Raw genomic sequence first — 16582 nt, forward strand, 5'->3', positions numbered from 1 at the left:
GATTTGGCCGTAACATGAACCTACTGCTGGTTAATAGCTTGTAAGGAAAATAATTTACAGAAGCCACAAGGGGCTGATACAGGGGAGGAGACATAGCAGAAGCCTTGTTGAAAAGCCTTGTTACAGTACACAGCCAGTTCCTGTGCTGCCCAATCCACCTCACCACAAACTGCCTCAGGTCTGCTCTTCTCAACACCTTCTTGCTGGCAAAGTTGGGGTCAGCAAAGACGCTTGGTTTTCCACCTGGTAAATCACTGATGTCTCTGAAACCCAGCCCAGGGAGTGCTAGTCATCCTGAGGTGAAAAGGTAGCTTTTCAGCAAAAAACCCATCAAGGTTCCTGGTAATTTCCTGGTATTTTGAGCTGGACTGATGAAAGAAGGAAAACGTCCTCCCTCTGCTGCTGCTGCTGCAAAATGCTTTTGCCAAGAAGGAAGATCCTGGAGGCTTATGCTGAAGACACTGGGACTTATCTTCTCAGGTGTTACAGCAAGTATCACTGAGCAATAAATACTTGGAGAGCAGCAGAGGAGAGTTTCTGGCTCACTGAGACACACGTGGGAGGATGTGCACAGGCACGTTCGCCATGCATGCATCCCAGGAATGTCCCGTCTCCCTCGCAGGGAGAGCTCAGCTGATGGCAATGCTCCTTCCTTGCTTCCACCGTCATCCTCCACGCCCCAGGAGAACTGCAGCTGATGCACAGCCCTACAAGGGATCCTTTGGGAAGCTCCCAGGAAGGGTAACTGGTGGTGCCAGCCCAGGAGACACCAACCAGCTCCTTCACCTCCTCTCCGTCCCCCAGCTGCGGCACCTCCCCATGCCTCGGCACGGCGGATCAAAGAGGCAGCTCCATTCTCACTGCCCAGGGTTTTCTTTTAAACACATTTTATCTTTAATTAATTCCTTTGAAGCCTTTTGCATCCACTATCTCCTTGCCTCCAGCACCCCCCTACTGCACCCTCTTTCTGGAGGCAGGGTCATCATCAGGGGGAAGCAACGCCTCTGTTATTATTTATTCCCAACACGCTGCTGGCTGGCGGTGGAGAGAGAGCAGTGAGTGGCTTGGGGCCACCACCAGCTCAGATCCAGCTGCCAACACCCACATGGCCCCCACCTTCCCTCCAGGAGAACCCCAGCCCTGGCGAAGGGGTGTCCCTGAGCATCAGCTCTGCCACAAGCTCACAGAGTGCAGTGCCAAATGCGCCGTGACCGGCCATCAAATACCACTAAGAGCAGCAGACAGCACATGGAGTTTTCTGCCTTATAAAGCACTTAAAGGTTTAATTAAAGACGGCTTTATCCTAAAGCTCTTGAAAGGAGCCTCGGACAAACCAGCAAGTGCAATTCCTGCCTTGCTCTGACAGCTCTGATTCATTCCACTCTTCTCTGCTTTGGCTGAGGCAGCGGGACCCAGGGATGCTGTGCCTTGGTGGAGGAGCCCAGCCCACGTGGAGAGTGCCCGGTGAAAGCTCCTCACAGCCCTCCCCACTTACAGCATGCTGGAATTTTAATTATTCCTCCTTCCCCTGCTCCAGAGCAAAATGATTATGACAGCCCTGAAGAAGGAAGCACATTTTTGAAAAGCACAAGCATAAACTACGCCTGGGTGAACATCTTGCATGCCCAGCTGATGCCAGCAGCGCTGTGCTGTGCGGCAGAGGTGGCACCAGGACAGGAACACCTGAGCTGCAGGTCACCTGAACCCCCGCGGCAGCACCCACCGGGCCAGGGCACGCGCCATCCTCTGCTCTCATCCCAAGCATTACCCTGCCATCACTCCTCTGCTGCCTCTCCTACCTGTGAGCAGAGTAATTCCTATTCCAGGGGAATTTTTTTAAGCTTGTTTTTGCTGTCAGCGACTCACAGAGGCATTGTTTCTGGCTTTTTTCTCTCGCTTCTCAGCGAGGAGGAAGGGGGGCGAGAGGAACATCTGACAGAGCAGAGCTGCTCCCATTGCTCATCTCAGTGAGCACTGCTGCCTCTTCTGAAGTGGTTCTTTTTACCACCCCATGTGCACCCCAAGGACCCCATGGTCCCACAGAATCACCAGGGAGCCAGAGGCAAAGCACGAAGGGGTACAAGGACACAGCACAGGAGGGACATGGGGGCAGCAGCACAACAGCAGCCACCTGCTCTGACAGAATTGAGCACAGAGGAGCTCCAGGAGCTGTCCAGGAGCCCTGGGACAGCTCTGCCAGCTCCCAGAGAGACCCCAGCTCCAGTGGGTGCCACACACAGGTGGTTCCATCCTGACCCTCCAGACATGTGCCAGGGACAGCCGAGGGATCACAGGCAGCAAGAGCAGCACTGTGCCCGCCGCGGGCTCCCGTCAAGGCACCTCACCGGAAAGGGACTGGCAATGCTTGCTGAGGCAAATAAACCGTACAGGCAAGTTACCTCATCCTCATTTGTAGCCATATGTTTTTCCCAGCAGAGAACAAACACTTCCAGCCGCTACAGCTTATATAACAGAGTGGAGCAGGGTTGGGAAGCTGCACGGCTTCGCACAGGCGCCACACCAGCAAAACTGGCACGGGCACAGGCCCTGCTTTGAGAGTGTCGGCTGCTCGCTCCCAAAGTGCTGTCCCGAGGCACAGCAGGGGCATGGAGCTCCCACTGGGAGCATACTGAGAGCTCTCTTGGGTGCTCTTCTTCCCCAGCACTGGAAGGAAAAGAGGATCTGGAGCTCAGGAGCTTTTCAACTGAGGGTGGACGAGCTGGGATCAAACAGGGCCTTTAGACCCGGGAAGGAGTTTATCACATTCACTGCTTGAAGAGAAGTTAATTAGCAAAAACTCCGATCCTGGAGAAAGCCCCTAATGAGAGCTAAAGCCTGCAGATTAAAGCAGTTGGCCCCCTGGGAGCTGCTGGGGCTGCAGTTCCCGTTGTTCCATGGCCATGCAGGACCACAGTGGTGGCACCGGCGGGTGGGTGGCATCACTGTCAACTCAGCTTCGCCTAATCAAGGCAGCCCACACCAGTAAGTCCCAGAGCCCCAACACATGCCAGGAGCCATCCTCCCACAGCTGGTGCAGGCAGAGGGGCTCCCGCAGCTGGCTGATGGCAACAAGTCCACTGGACCTCACCTGCCTGGACTGGATGAGGCATTGACCATGGCAGGCCTGGGGAGGCCAGGCTGATGCTCTCATCGTGCAAAGAGCAGCAGAAGCCTCAGCCCTTATCGATACTCCTTCACTGATCTATCCAGCCAATTCCAGCATTTTGTAAAAGGTGTGTAGGCTGGGAGTCATTTTTCGGCTATAAATAACTCCTGTAAGTCAGGAACAACATCCTGGTTGCATCGTCTCTTTCTGCCAAGAAAGCAGGCTGGATAAATTAATTGGGATTAAGATTAGGCCATAAAATTCCTTTTCATTTCAACTAGAAAATCGCAGTGGGCTCAAAGCAGTCGATGCACAGTGAGTAAATTCTGTAAACTATCCACCGGTATCCCACGGTTTAATATCAGCAGTAACAAATATAATTTGCAATAAATGGGAAGCAGCTTTCCCATCCATGTCCACGCAGCAGCCGGCACTGGGGGAAGGCATCGCTGCGCCGAGCGTGGCGCTCAGCGCGATTACGGGAGATGGGCTGTGGATAGAGGCTGTAATGGGAAAACACAGCAAGTGGCTGGAAAACGCCTCGGATAAAAGCGATAATCAGCACTGCGTTCTCCTCCGAGCGCTTTAATGTCACACTAACTCCTGTCCCAGGCAGCGCTGCCATCCGGACATTCGTGGCGCGGTGAACTCTCTGTTCCAGGACCCGCCAGCCCTCCCGATGTCCCCGCCACCTCCCTGGCCCCCGGCACACCCTACCTGTGCTGTCTCCCAGCCCACGGGGCGGCCGAGCGTCCTTGCCTCCGCTGCTGTGGCCGGCGGCCGGCTCGGCGGTGCTGGTGCGGCCGGGGCTGCTGCGGGGCACGTCCCCGGCGGCTGCGGGAGCCGCGGTGCTGGGCGGCAGGCGGGGCGGCGTGGCAGCCGTGACAGAAGTGGCGGCGGCGGCGGTGGTGGCGGCGGTGGTGGCGGCGGCGGTGGTGGTGGTGGCGAAGGCGCTGGGCAGCGTGCTGCTCTCCAGGGAGTCCTCCTCGCCCGTGGGGCCCCAGACGATGACCTCGGGCAGCGCCGTGGGCCGCCCGTCCCGGGGGGCGAAGCCGCGGCCGCGCAGGTGCCGGCGGCCCCGGCGGGAGCGCGGCCGGCGCAGGGGGCGGCCCGCGGGCAGGGGGGCGGCGGGGGGCGGCCGGCGGGAGCGGGGTCTCTGCAGTGGGGGAGCGGGGGCGCAGGTCCAGGGGGGGCCGGGGCGTTGCAGCTCCTCCCCGCTCCCCGTGCCCCACAGCGAGCCACGGGACAGTCTGTGCCGGAGCGCCGGCCGTGGCGACAGCCTCCCCGCAGCGCCGGTGGCTGGGGGCTGGCAGCTGGCAAGGTCCATGGCTAGGTGGAACATGGCTATTAAAATCCAAGCATGGCTTCCGAGCGGGCAACCTGACCTGTGGACAGACGGGGACCGTGTTAAGAAGGCAACCCTGCTCTCCCTCTCAGTATGGCACACCCTAGGTCTCCCAGCCCAAGCCACCCAAAACATCCCCCAGCTCCACGGAGACCATTGTCCTCCCTGGTTCTCCAGCCACAGTGCCCCAAAACGGCATCGTAAGGCACCCTACACCCCCTCCCCCTGAAAACTACCACCACCAACATGGCAGGCTGAGGATTTCCATTCACAACTGTGACTTTTCAGTTGGTCTGGGAATGATGGGAATCACCTGAGAATGGGTTTTACCCTGGAGGAGCAGCCAGTGCCTGCTTTGCCCAAACTCGGCCCTTCTGGATGAATTATCCAAAGCAGACCGCCCATTGGAGCTCCAGCAGCACAAGCTTGCACTCCAGGGACGCTGAGATGCAAGGGTATCAGAGAGGCCATCCCTGGATTCCCAAGCCCACAGGCAGCATGATGAATCCCTCCAGGGACTGGAGCAGACGAGTCGCACGTGTAGCCCATCTCCCACTATGGCAGTCACCCACGCCGCAGCAGGAGCATCCTGCCACGGAGCACGGCACATCCCCTCCCACGGCGTGGGGCACCCAAGCTGAACATGACCCTGCAGCACAGGGAGGGCAGGAGGAGCAGTCCCTTCTGCTGCCCTTTCTGACACACAGCAGCTGGAACACCCCTGAGCTGCTGGCAGCTTCAGCAGTAACAATTTTGCTTTCATGTCACCATCACGTCACACCACGTCACAGCCCTCTCCCTTCCCCAGTGGCACCACACTGAGGCTCTGCTCCCCTTATGTCTCCTCTACGATGCTGTCCCATGTAAAGTGGCAAGAATCTCTGTTAGGCAATTTTTTGTTGCCTTTCTTTCCTCACCATGGGAAAAAATAAATAAATAAATCCTTAGGCCAAAGCCCAAAAATCTTTACTCCATTTTACTTAGCTTTTACACAAGAAAGACTTTTGTCGAACTCAGCAGGAGTTAATGAGAGCTTTACATGGCTAAACGGGCTAATCCTCTGCAGCGGCGCCGCACAGTCCTTGGGAGCACGACAGAATGTGCATCTGGTTGACAGAAGCATTTGTACACTCCCTCTGTGCGTGAGCAAGCGAAGCTAAAGGAGCTGACCTGGATACTCCCAGGCACAGGCTTTTTCTGCTCAGAGGATCTCTGCTTTTTTTCCTAATTGGGTATTTTTTCAAAGCGTAACAACATTTATTTTGGGGAGGGAGAAGGCAACGCAAGGAAAGAGCGCAGAAGGAGAAAGGGAAGAGCCAGAAACAGACAACAGAAACCAAAATAGTTCAGGCTGGGGGAGGAAGGATTTCAAAGCTTCAGAAAACCACAAACCACCCAAACTGTCGTGGTGGTGGTGGGTTTTTTTAGAGGCCGACAGAGTGGTGGCAGCATGAAGAGTGTCCCCCACGTGCTGTAGGCAATGCCGTGCTTCCAGTGGAGAGGAGCCACAAGCTCATGCTCTAGCCGGATCATTAATCACTTTGCAATGCTCAGGATCACTCCTGTAGCATGTCAGGCTTGATTTCACCCTCTGCCCAACTCTCCAACATCACCTGAAACATCTCCTTGCAAGGAAGGAAAGGTGCTGGGCACCTCCTGACATGTCACTCACTCCAGGTGCCACCTCTCACACCATCTGTGCCACCCCCACACCTCGTCCCCTTCTCAGCTCTCTGTGTTGCTCACACTCAGAACTTTTATGAACAGCTGCTGAACAGAGCAAGGGAAGACGTGCCCAGCCCAAACTTGGTGCTCGCTGCTTCCCAGCCACTGCCTGGAAACTTCTGAAAGACAAAATGCCTGTCCTTGGTGCTTGGGATTGGCAGCCCACAGGAAAAACAGATATTTCCCCTGCTTCCATCTCCTCCTGTCTCCTTGTGGCACTTCAGGCTGCAGCGATGGCAGCATGAACTTGCAGGGGCTTGCTCCTGCAGAACCTGCCTGGCATGGCTGCATCATTCATAGCAGCATCAGGAGTATGTGTGGGCAGAGGCAACATCCAGCCCTTGTCTTCCCCTGGGTCGTGCTGGAAACTTGTGTCCCAGCATGGCCAGACAGCACCAGTGACACCCGGCACCAGAGCGTCCCTCACTCCTGCCACCGCTCCCCAGGCCGGGGGCTCTGGGGTGGGGATGGGACACAGTAAGGGACACCCAGATGGGGCAGATCCCACTCTGCCCTCAGGACAGCTTGGGGCACCCTCCCACCAACGTCCCGTCAAGTGATGCCACTCAAGGGGCTGTCACCCCAGGAGTGTCCTCCTGGCCACCACGCTAGCTGGCATGTCCCCAGGAGATGGCTTCGGGGACAGAAGCAGCGAGTGCGGTTACCTCGGAGGAATTTTGCGTGGCATGCGATCTTCTGAGGGCTTTGCAACAACAGATAAGAGCAAGTGTCCTTCAGAATAAATAGCAGCGTGTAGGAGTTGCCGTTGTCCTGGCAACGCAGCGTGATGTGCCTGGCGCGGCGGCGGGGATGGATGCGGCAGCGCGTGGCGCGGCCAGAGGCAGGACCACCCGGCCCTCCCCTGCCACCCCCACCCCCGCCCCACACCAGCACCCTGCCAAGGCTGCCAGCACCAGCGACACGTCCCGAAGGACACCCAGGGAACGGGGATACATCCCGCCCGCATCTCCTGTCACCTCGTCCTTGCCCCAGAAAAGCCGGGCTGTCCCAGGAGAGCCCGCCGCAGCTGGCACAGCACGGCCCGGCCTGGCACAGCGCCCCGGGAGTCCCTGTGCCTCACAGGCAGGACGGCACCGCGCTCCCCGGAGCACAAAGTCACCGCTGCTCGGAGGCCGGGAGGACGCTCCTGCTTTGCCGAGACATCAAACAGCTCAAACACCTCTCCAACGGCACGAGCTGCTCCTCGGGGACAGCAGGGCGGGGTGGAGGGCTCTGGCACAGGGGAAGGAACACATCATCCAGAACCACACACTGCATCCATCTGCCTCAGTTTGGGAGCACGGAGCCAGCCCTGGCTGGAGGCACACGTCGGCCAGAGGGATGCATCAGGCAGAGCTGTGGTTACGCTCCTCACTCGAGAATCAGGGCTTTGGTTCTCCCTCACCCCCCTACAAGCACACACAACCTATTTTGCAAGGAAATTTGAGGAGCGTGGGCAATTTTCACATTACTTCTTTTCCCATCTTGGAGGTGAATGGGAATGTTATCCCAAAATACTGTTCAAACTCCAGGAAAAACTCAATAAAACTCTGAAAGAGGGTTAGATAAAGAAATGTGGAGTGGATGTATTTGAGAAAATGAAATCCTGTCCTTGATCTCCTCATCCGAGGCCTTGGCTCCCACCAGTCACAAATCCGCTCCCTCGGCTGCATGAATGGTGAGGCGGCCGTGCTCGCACACAGGAAATGGAACTCCTACAAATATTTACCTGAAAGAAACATGAGAGCAGATTTCAAGGAAACTGCTGGGCTAATGCCATGGATCAGGCACTCCAGAACTATTTCCTGAGCCCATCCAAGCCCATCCTGGTTCCAAAGGTGATGGAACAGTGGGTGCTGCACTGGAGCCACCACAGCCTCGCTGCCCAACACACCTTTCAGAGTCCTCCCCTGTATGAAACCCCTTCCTGAATTTTTCCAGGTGCAGCCCTGTGCTTTGAAGAGGAGGACAGTTGGCAGTTGAGGGAGAGATTAATTTCAAGGATGCTGAAGGGCAAGAGCTCACCATGGTCCTCGGCAGTGGGGAAACTTGGCTGCTCCCACCGAACTCCACGTGCAGGGAGGGAAAGCAGGAGCATCCAGCATGGAGTGGGACAGAACAACGCCTGCCCCAGTCCTGGGAACCCTCAGGGGTGGCAGCACCTCAGGCAACCCTGACACTGCCGACAGGACATGGATTATTCCAGTGCACCTGCTGTGCTCCCAGAACCAACCCTGCCCCCCCGCCTCTGGTAATGTGTCTGAAAATTAACTGGGATCACGGCTCTGACAAACATCAAAACACCACCCGTCAGCACTAACCCACTTCCCCAAAGCCTCAAAGGCTCACTCAAGTGCAGTCCCTTTCATAAGGTCCTTTTTTGCTCTCCAGCATCAGCCCCTTTCTCCCGTGCCTGTGGAGACACTTCACAGGAGCATTAACTGTAGAATAGGCTGATTTTTAATGCAGAATTATACAAATGGAGCCATTCTTCCATTCTGTGCCCCCTGTTAGGTAATCTATTGGTATTGCACAGGGAATAATCAAGGTTATGTCCTTGTTGGGGTGATTTATGAACCCTGAGCATCCCATATCTCCGAACACCAAGTGAAGCAGGGACAGAGGTATTCCTGTGCATGCCTGGAGCAGGAGCCGTGGTCAGAGAGTTGGGGTGATGTTTCCTTGACCCAGGCAAGACAAAGCAGGAAAGCAGGCACCATGCTCTAGGAAAAGCATCCTTGGCAGCGGGTCTGTGTGTCCTACAAAGGCATTCAGAGCGGGGCAGGTTATGAGAGTACGTGCAGGAACTCACTGGCTCCATACGGAATAGAATGAGGCCGCTGCATCCCAGCGGGTGACTTTCACACTGGAGCAGGGAGAAGAGGGGAAAACTTCACTGGCAGATACTTGGCCTGGGATTGTGTGTCCTCTCTGAGGTGGGGACTGCAGCCGCCGCCGCAGCCGCTCTCCTCTCCATCCCGCTGTCCTGTGTGATGATCCCTGCAGTGCAGCGACTGTCCTTTGTTGTCACACTACCAACCATCACCATGGAAATGGAGCACTGCTGTTCTGCACTCTGGGCTGGACCAGGACTCTCCCCAGGGCTGGGCTGGGAGGAGATGCACCATCCCATGTGAGGGCAGCATGGATGAGTGCCAAAAGGCACGTGGCGAGTTTTGACATAGGATCAGCAGGTGACCTTGGGGACCACTCCCACATGGTGTCCACTATGGCCTACCCCACACCCCAGGCATCAGCACACCATGGAGACCTCTCTCCTGAGCCATGTTCTGCCATGGGATGAGTTTTTCTGATCCCAGACACAATGGGAATTGGAAACATACAACCCACTGCTCCATCTGTAGCCCCAGCTTTTTCCCAGATAATTATAAATTTGTGAAAATATGGCTGCCAAGCTCTTTAAAGCCAGGACTGGGACTTACGGCACAAAGGCTGACACACAGTAGCACCTAAGTAAATTAAATGTGCCACATCACTACCTATCTATATTACAGTCCTGAGCTTCAGGATTACCTGCTAATAAAAGTGATATTTAAAACAAGTCCTAAGTTCCTCCGCTGCCCCCTTCTCCCCACAAGTAATTAAACTGATGCCGCTTCCCGCAGCGGAGGGGATGGGATTTATCATGGAGGGAAATCAGCAGAGGGTGAAATAGGTTGAATCCTCCCTGCCACGCTGCTGCGGCCAGGCAGACAGCAAACATCCACTTCCCTGGGAAAACGGGGCAGAAAGGGGATGGGTGGGGCTGGGAAGCCATGGGTCCCCCCAGGATGGAAATGCCAAGATGGAGGCAGCCGGATCCATCCCTGGCTGTGCTTGGGGAGTCGTGAGAGGGGGGGCAGGAGGGTGGCCATGGCAGGGGGGAGCCACTCACTCTTCTGCCTCTGCCTTGAGCTCACCCAGCTGCAAATAAACAATTTTACCATTTGAATAGCCGCGAGTGCGGAAGGCATAATTAATACCCAGCGGTACCATCAGCCAATGTGCTGATGCGGGAGGTGCAGCCCCTGCCAACGCCGTCAGCGCACAGCTTTGGCTCCGCAGCATGCAGCCCCGGCTGCTCTCGCCTCCAGGCCCGTCCTTCGCCAGCGGCAGAGGAAGGGCAAAGCCCCAGTGCAGGCACCTGGAGCCCACCAGCGCAGGACCTCTCCGATGTACCCCGCACCCACACCACAGAAAGAGTCAGGATCTGGCAGAGCAGTGTGGGGAAGAGTAGAAAGGAGCAGGCAGAGGCCAGGCACATGTGGCATCGCTGCGGAGGCAAGAGCTGTGCCTAGTTGCTTCCAAAGTTGAGCCAACCTTTAACTCTGAGTTACAAGTTTGGTTATCTTAAATATTTTAAAAGACACTGACAGGACAAAAGGCCCAGTGCCTCCAGCCAGCCTGAGGATGAGTGTGAGAGCTACAGTGAGCTGGCCAACACTGTCCATTACAGTCAGCCTGGCTTATCTTGCTTTAGAGAGAGCAAGGACATCTGCTTGAGAGAGTTCTTCCTGGTGTTCGGGGATTATTTCAAACAGGATTTGAAAATCCTGAAGGGTGGGAAGCCCAAAAGTTTGCATGCATCTTCAGACAAAAACACGTCTCTTGCAAATTTCTGTGCAATACCAGTGCTTGGTAGTTTACCGGCCACCACTTGGGCAGCAGGAGCTCTGAGCCCAGTCTGGCTCCCCTGGGAGGACTCAGAGTGCTGCAGGTTCATCTGCATGGCGTGGTGTGACATGTCCCAGCCAAGCCAGGGGATGAACTGCCTTGAGTGCTCCCCAAGGGGGTCAACACAGAGCATCCCTCCCAGCAAACACAGTGTGGATACCACTAGAGCATCCCTCCCAGGAAACACAGTGTGGGTACCACTGGAGCATCCCTCCCAGCAAACACAGTGTGGGTACCACTGGAGCATCCCTCCCAGCAAACACAGTGTGGGTACCACTGGAGCATCCCTCCCAGCAAACACAGTGTGGGTACCACTGGAGCATCCCTCCCAGCAAACACAGTGTGGGTACCACTGGAGCATCCCTCCCAGCAAACACAGTGTGGGTACCACTGGAGCATCCCTCCCAGCAAACACAGTGTGGGTACCACTGGAGCATCCCTCCCAGCAAACACAGTGTGGGTACCACTGGAGCATCCCTCCCAGCAAACACAGTGTGGAGCATCCCCCTCAGCGGGCACAGCATGGCTGTCGCTTCCCCCACCGCCGCCCGGCCGCCCCAGCCAGCAAACACTGCGTGCATTTAGTGTGGCAGGGCTGGACAGTGGGGTGTTTCATCAACCCAGCAGCGATAACACTCGGCTTTTGTCCCTCCCGGATAAAGGAGGTTTGTGAGCACTGGCTTTCCAGCCCAAACTGGCACCTGTCGCCAACTTACCCCACTCGTCCCCCCCTTGAGTTCCGCACCAGCGCTGGGACCAGGCAGCAGCAAGAGCTCCAGCTCAGACACAACTTGCTGGGAAGTTTCAGATTTCCAGATCCACCAAAATCTTGTAGCAGAGCCACAGTCTCAAGCTCTGCTCTTGCTGATATTAAAAACAATCCATAAACCTAAGGAAATCAAGGCTTTCCCTCCTTATTTTAGCTTCTACCTAAACCTCCTCATGTATTCCATCTCCTCATGCACACCACAGAATTGCTGCCCGGGCTTTATATCATGACAGTGACCAAGGAGGTCCTGGCACACAAGACGGTGCTGCCTTCCCCATCCCCATCACAGCAGTGGAAAACACTCTCCCACGTACCAAAATCAGTCTGCTGAGGGAACAGGACTGTGACATGTGTTAAAACCAGAGCTCAGAGATCATCACTGGTGTTAATGCTGCCCACAATAAATAAGGCCACCGGCTGAGCTGAGTGGCTCCCTGCTGTGGACACAGGCACAGGCAGGACAGTGTACTTCCCCACAGCCACCATCGGAGGAATTCCTGCTTTCCCTGCTTTGCTCATGAATCTTCTTCCATTGCCACACATCTGCCCCCTGTACAACCAACTGCAGGATGATCAGGCCTCCCCCTTGCATAAAAGGCTTGCAGTGGCATGTCCAAGCAGGATGCAATGTCCAGCACTGTTGAAGGGGATGGCATGGCAGAAGCGAGGCTCTCCCCAACGGGATGGCAATAGTCCTGCCAGATCCCAGACCAGAGCCAGAGCCTCATGAAGGGTTTTGTTCCTCTGAATGCATATCCACAAAGCGATTCTAAGTGATAGCAACTTAGTCAACTCAGCCCTGGGCACTGAAGGACCTACAGAGAGGAGAACTGTGGCACAAAGCTACGGCTTATGCTGCCCTTTAACCCCACTGCTTTCCAGATAAATAACCCAGCACTGATCGTATTTTCTAAATTAATGTGCTCAAGGGTGTCATTACAATGCATGCAGGAAATGCTTTGATCTAAAAAAAATAAGTTGGCTCAGTACATCTAAAGTAGCAGCTTAACAAGCTTTAAAACAAAACAATTAAAAGAGGTCTGTGGTGTCTTTGTAACACAATGTGTATTCGCAGGAGCTGTGTATCAGAGCCCACTGTGGTATCCACATCAACGGGAAACACCTCCAACCATGGAGCACACCCAGGGAGAAAATACCTCACAATGGGATTTTAAATTATGACCTCCCAAAGTGCTCCGCTTTCCCAGGAGCAAAGACAAGCATTGGATGCATCTGGATGACCAGCACAGGGCCCAGCCAATCCGTCCCCTTGGCAAAGGCTGGATGTCCACACAGGGAAGTCCAACTAACTCAGGTCTTCACTCCAGCACCACAGTCTCCGGATGGAGCTGCTCTCAATTCAGCCTGCAGTGACAGATCCAAATGTGTCTCTCTCCTGGGGAGTCCCCAGCAGCCCAGAGATGCACAGCCTGCCCAGAAACCTCAGCAGCCATCCTCAGGAATGAACACAGGGAACACGTCAATAATTTCAAAAGCTCCATAAACTCTAACAGAAATGGAGAAGATGAGAGGAACGAAGACTCTGAAAGCAGAAAGAGGAACAGATGGCTTTTATGGAGCAAAAAATACAATAGGAAAAAATGGAGCACCAGAGCTCTCTTTGAAGGTGTGAAACGTCAGTAGGGAAGCCTGGAGAAAGCCAAGGCACAGGAGCTGGGAGCTCAGTGCAGGGCACTGCATTGCCCAGCCGAGGCTCTGGCTGGTGGTCCTGGGGAGCCCCCAGCCCCCCTGGCTCCTGAGACAGCACCAGCTCTGCCCAGCCCCACCACAGGGACATCCTGCTGCCAGAGAAGGGTCAGCGTGACACTCAGCATGGAGAAAGAACAGCCCAAAAAGATGATGAAAAAGCCAAGCTAAAATAGAAAGCAAAGGCAGCGGGAATGAACTCTGGGGCAAAGACTCTTGATCCTGTCACAGAGAGTTTTAAATCCCTTTTAGCACCAAGCAATTTCTTTGCCATGGAGAAGAGCCTTTCTCCCTGGCATGGCCATCTCACTGTGCATACAGCAACCAGGCAGCTCACAGGCTCTCCCACTACAGCCATGGCAAAATCCTTGTGGATCGAAGTGACGGTGAAGATTTGCTTCTAGGACCTCAAAAACACTGTGCCATTGTGGGCACAGCATCCCCTCACAGCCCAACAGCCAGTGTGTCAGGGATCACTGTGCTCTGCATCCCATTTGAAAAAAAAACAGTAATCCCCTTTTCAGGAGAGATTAAACTTTTGCAGTATTATCTCCAACGGGTTTGCAGCAGGGGTTGACTTGCATCCCTCAGTATCTCAACTTCCTTCAAAGGCACCTGTGCCAGCAGCCTTACTTCCATCCTCGTCCCCTCAAAATTAGCAAAATTGATTTTGCCAGAGGATATGTCACTTTGACAGGAACCCAGAGAATGTCATGTCAGATGATGCTAAAGTAGAGCTTTTTACAAAGACAAAAAACAAGAAGATGAATAACTCATCCTTTCCATGAAAAACTTTGTAAGAAAACCCATGAATGACAGATACTTGTAGAAAAAAGCTTGATTCATTTTGGAAGTTCTTCCTAAAATAACACTTGCAGGCATCCGGAGTGGTCACACTTTCCCTACATAAACACCCCACTGCTGAGGACTCAGCCAAGCTTTGGCTCTGGCCGGGAAGAGGCAGAGCCAGCCACGCTCCCAGCGGGATGTGCAGCTTCATCTCCTGGCATTCATCACCCACGTTCCGGTGGGTCCTTAAGTGGATGGCCTCGTCCATGTCAATTAACTGATGCTTCATTACTCGAGTCCTGCAAAGAGAGCAGAGATGCTATCGCAGGCAACGGGGCAGGGCTGGGGTCACACACGGGACTCGGGCAATTACGGAACACGTCCCTGAGGAAGCCGTCTGTGCTTGTGCTTGCTAGGCAGGCAATTCCCAGGGGGGACAACCTGGGCTGCCCCCAACCTTGTCACATCTTCAACCTGAATGGCGTGCAGTCAAGTGGCAACATCAATTAGCGGCGTTTGCTCTTACCGGCACCTTGAACACTGCTGCTGCTGAGCAGCGAGTCCCCAGCCTTCCCACACTGAGCACAGCAGCTCTACACAGCTCCTCATGCAGCCACATTCCCCATCTCTAGGGCTATAAAACATAGCTGGAATTTCTCCTGACCGTCCCAGGATGCTGCAGACGAGGCATGGCCAATACCCTCGTGGACAGGAGCCATCAATTCTCACCGAGCTGTAGCTGAAAGCCACAAATCCGCTCTCCTGTGTGGCACGGCGCGGTGCTGTGTTGCCGGTGTCCTGCGGCACACGGTCACCCCTGCACCAGCACATCCCCATCTCCAGGCTTCTCCTGTGCTAGGGCACGTGCCCTCTGGTGAGCTCCAGTTTTTCCACCTCAAGCATCCAGACTTGCCTCCTGAAGGAAGCGCCTTGCCGCTCCCAGGCTACGTGTTGTTTTTGAAGCAGCTTCTGCTCAGCCTTTATTTGGAAGTCAGTGGAGCTGGCAGCGCTGGCATCGCAGCCAGGCCAGCAAAGCTTCACCGCTCCCGCCTCGCCACAGCTAAGCCTCATCCTGTGGATGCTTCAGCCAGGGTCTGGAGCAGCTCTGCAGCCAAGGCGCTGCTTCTCCTCCCTGCCAGCTTCTGCAGCAGGAGCTGAAGAGTCCTTTCCATACCCACAGAGATGCTGTGCCAGGGAACAGCTTCTGCTCCCAATGGCTCTGGCTCGTGGGGACACAGCAGCCATTGGCAGCGGGGACAGTGCCCCTGGGATGCTCCAGCACTGCCAGGAAAGTGGAGCTGCCGAGAAAGACCTTCAGAGCAAACTTCAACAAAAATCATCGCATGTCAAAGCGCATCTCCTGCCCACGCATCATTTCCAAGTCACAAGGAGACATTTTGCAGATCGGAGTTGGAAATGAGCACTTTGTGAATGACTGGCTTTATTTATTTTTATAAGGCCTCAGGCGAGTCCAATTGGGTGCTCTGGCCTCCTGCCCCAGGCACCCAGCGCCTGCCGACCCCACCCCTGCTCATCTCCATGGAGCTGCTCATCCACCTCCAGCCAAGCTGGGCTGTTCATCCTTTTCTCAGTGTTGCTTGAGTCTATAAATGCCAAATCTCTCAGCACTGATGGGAGGACACTCCGCACAGCTGCACTTGGGGTCTCCACCCTGCTCCCAGAGCATCACACCCAGCATCCCTGGCCCCACATGAGCACCGCACTACACAACACTCAGCCCTGCCACCACACCACAGGCAATGTGGGTGCTTTGCCTCCAGCTTGGGCAGAGTTTAAAGAGCACTGGGGGGTGATGGAGCCAAAATGCCCATCGGTCCACACCATGTCCCCAGTGAAGAAGCTCAGCACTGCACTGAACGGAGGCTTTAGTGCAGCTTCGCCTTGCAGAGCTGCTGAGGCCAGAGAAAGCAACTGATAAACCCAGAAAGCAGAAGAGATTCAGCTGAAGACAAAACCTCATTTCACAAGGAATCCTCATAAAACCAAATTAATGTTGAAGGATGAAGGCAGGTAAACCTCCCACGGTTAAGTTCAGGCCACTGAGACTCAGTTTAAATCTCTCAGCAGTTCTGATTTAATCAATGCATTTCCAAGTGAAATTAGATGAAGTACATCTCCATCACAGGAAATTATATAAGCTATCAAAGTCTGTAGGTGCAAGTCCCAGTAAGAAGAGCCACAGGAAATATTCATATCAACTCAAATTCCATTTTTAAGGAGTCACTTCAGGTCCAAAGTTTAATGTTCTTTTTAGTGAAAAAAAAAATCGCTCTGATGAAAACAGTGAGCCAAGGCAAGGAGGGGCCAAACAAGCAGGTTTGGAACAGTCGTGCATAACCCATAGTGACTGCTGGGATGCTGGCCTTGGCCAGGAACCCCCTCCCAGCAGCACCAGCCAACGTGGTAGGGAAGGAAGATGGAAGGGAGGAAGGATGGAAGGAAGAAC

The 16582-nt window shown here is 54.8% G+C and overlaps 1 protein-coding gene and 1 long non-coding RNA gene across 3 annotated transcripts in view; both read right to left on the reverse strand.

Annotated features, from left to right (window-relative positions):
* The window catches only part of AJAP1 (adherens junctions associated protein 1), a 37466-nt gene that overhangs the window by 16931 nt on the left and 3953 nt on the right, over nt 1-16582 (reverse strand). The window contains exons 1-2 of one of the 2 annotated variants that reach the window (XM_086860438.1): nt 6842-6940; nt 3824-4491 (exon numbers count right to left, since the gene is read on the reverse strand). In XM_086860438.1, coding sequence (XP_086716564.1) covers nt 3824-4491; nt 6842-6864 — 691 coding nt within the window. In that variant the 5' untranslated portion in view covers nt 6865-6940. Of the gene's footprint in view, nt 1-3823; nt 4492-6841; nt 6941-16582 lie in introns of those variants that run through there. The other variant, XM_086860437.1, reaches the window with a different exon arrangement.
* LOC111938611 (uncharacterized) lies at nt 7743-10021 on the reverse strand. The gene is made up of 3 exons (XR_002869030.2): nt 8989-10021; nt 8202-8355; nt 7743-7905 (listed from the first exon to the last, which is right to left on the reverse strand). It is a non-coding gene; the product is annotated as an uncharacterized LOC111938611 (long non-coding RNA).

The sequence above is a fragment of the Cyanistes caeruleus genome, chromosome 22 (assembly GCF_971803275.1).
Source record: "Cyanistes caeruleus chromosome 22, bCyaCae1.hap1.1, whole genome shotgun sequence".
In the NCBI taxonomy this organism is placed as follows: domain Eukaryota; kingdom Metazoa; phylum Chordata; class Aves; order Passeriformes; family Paridae; genus Cyanistes; species Cyanistes caeruleus.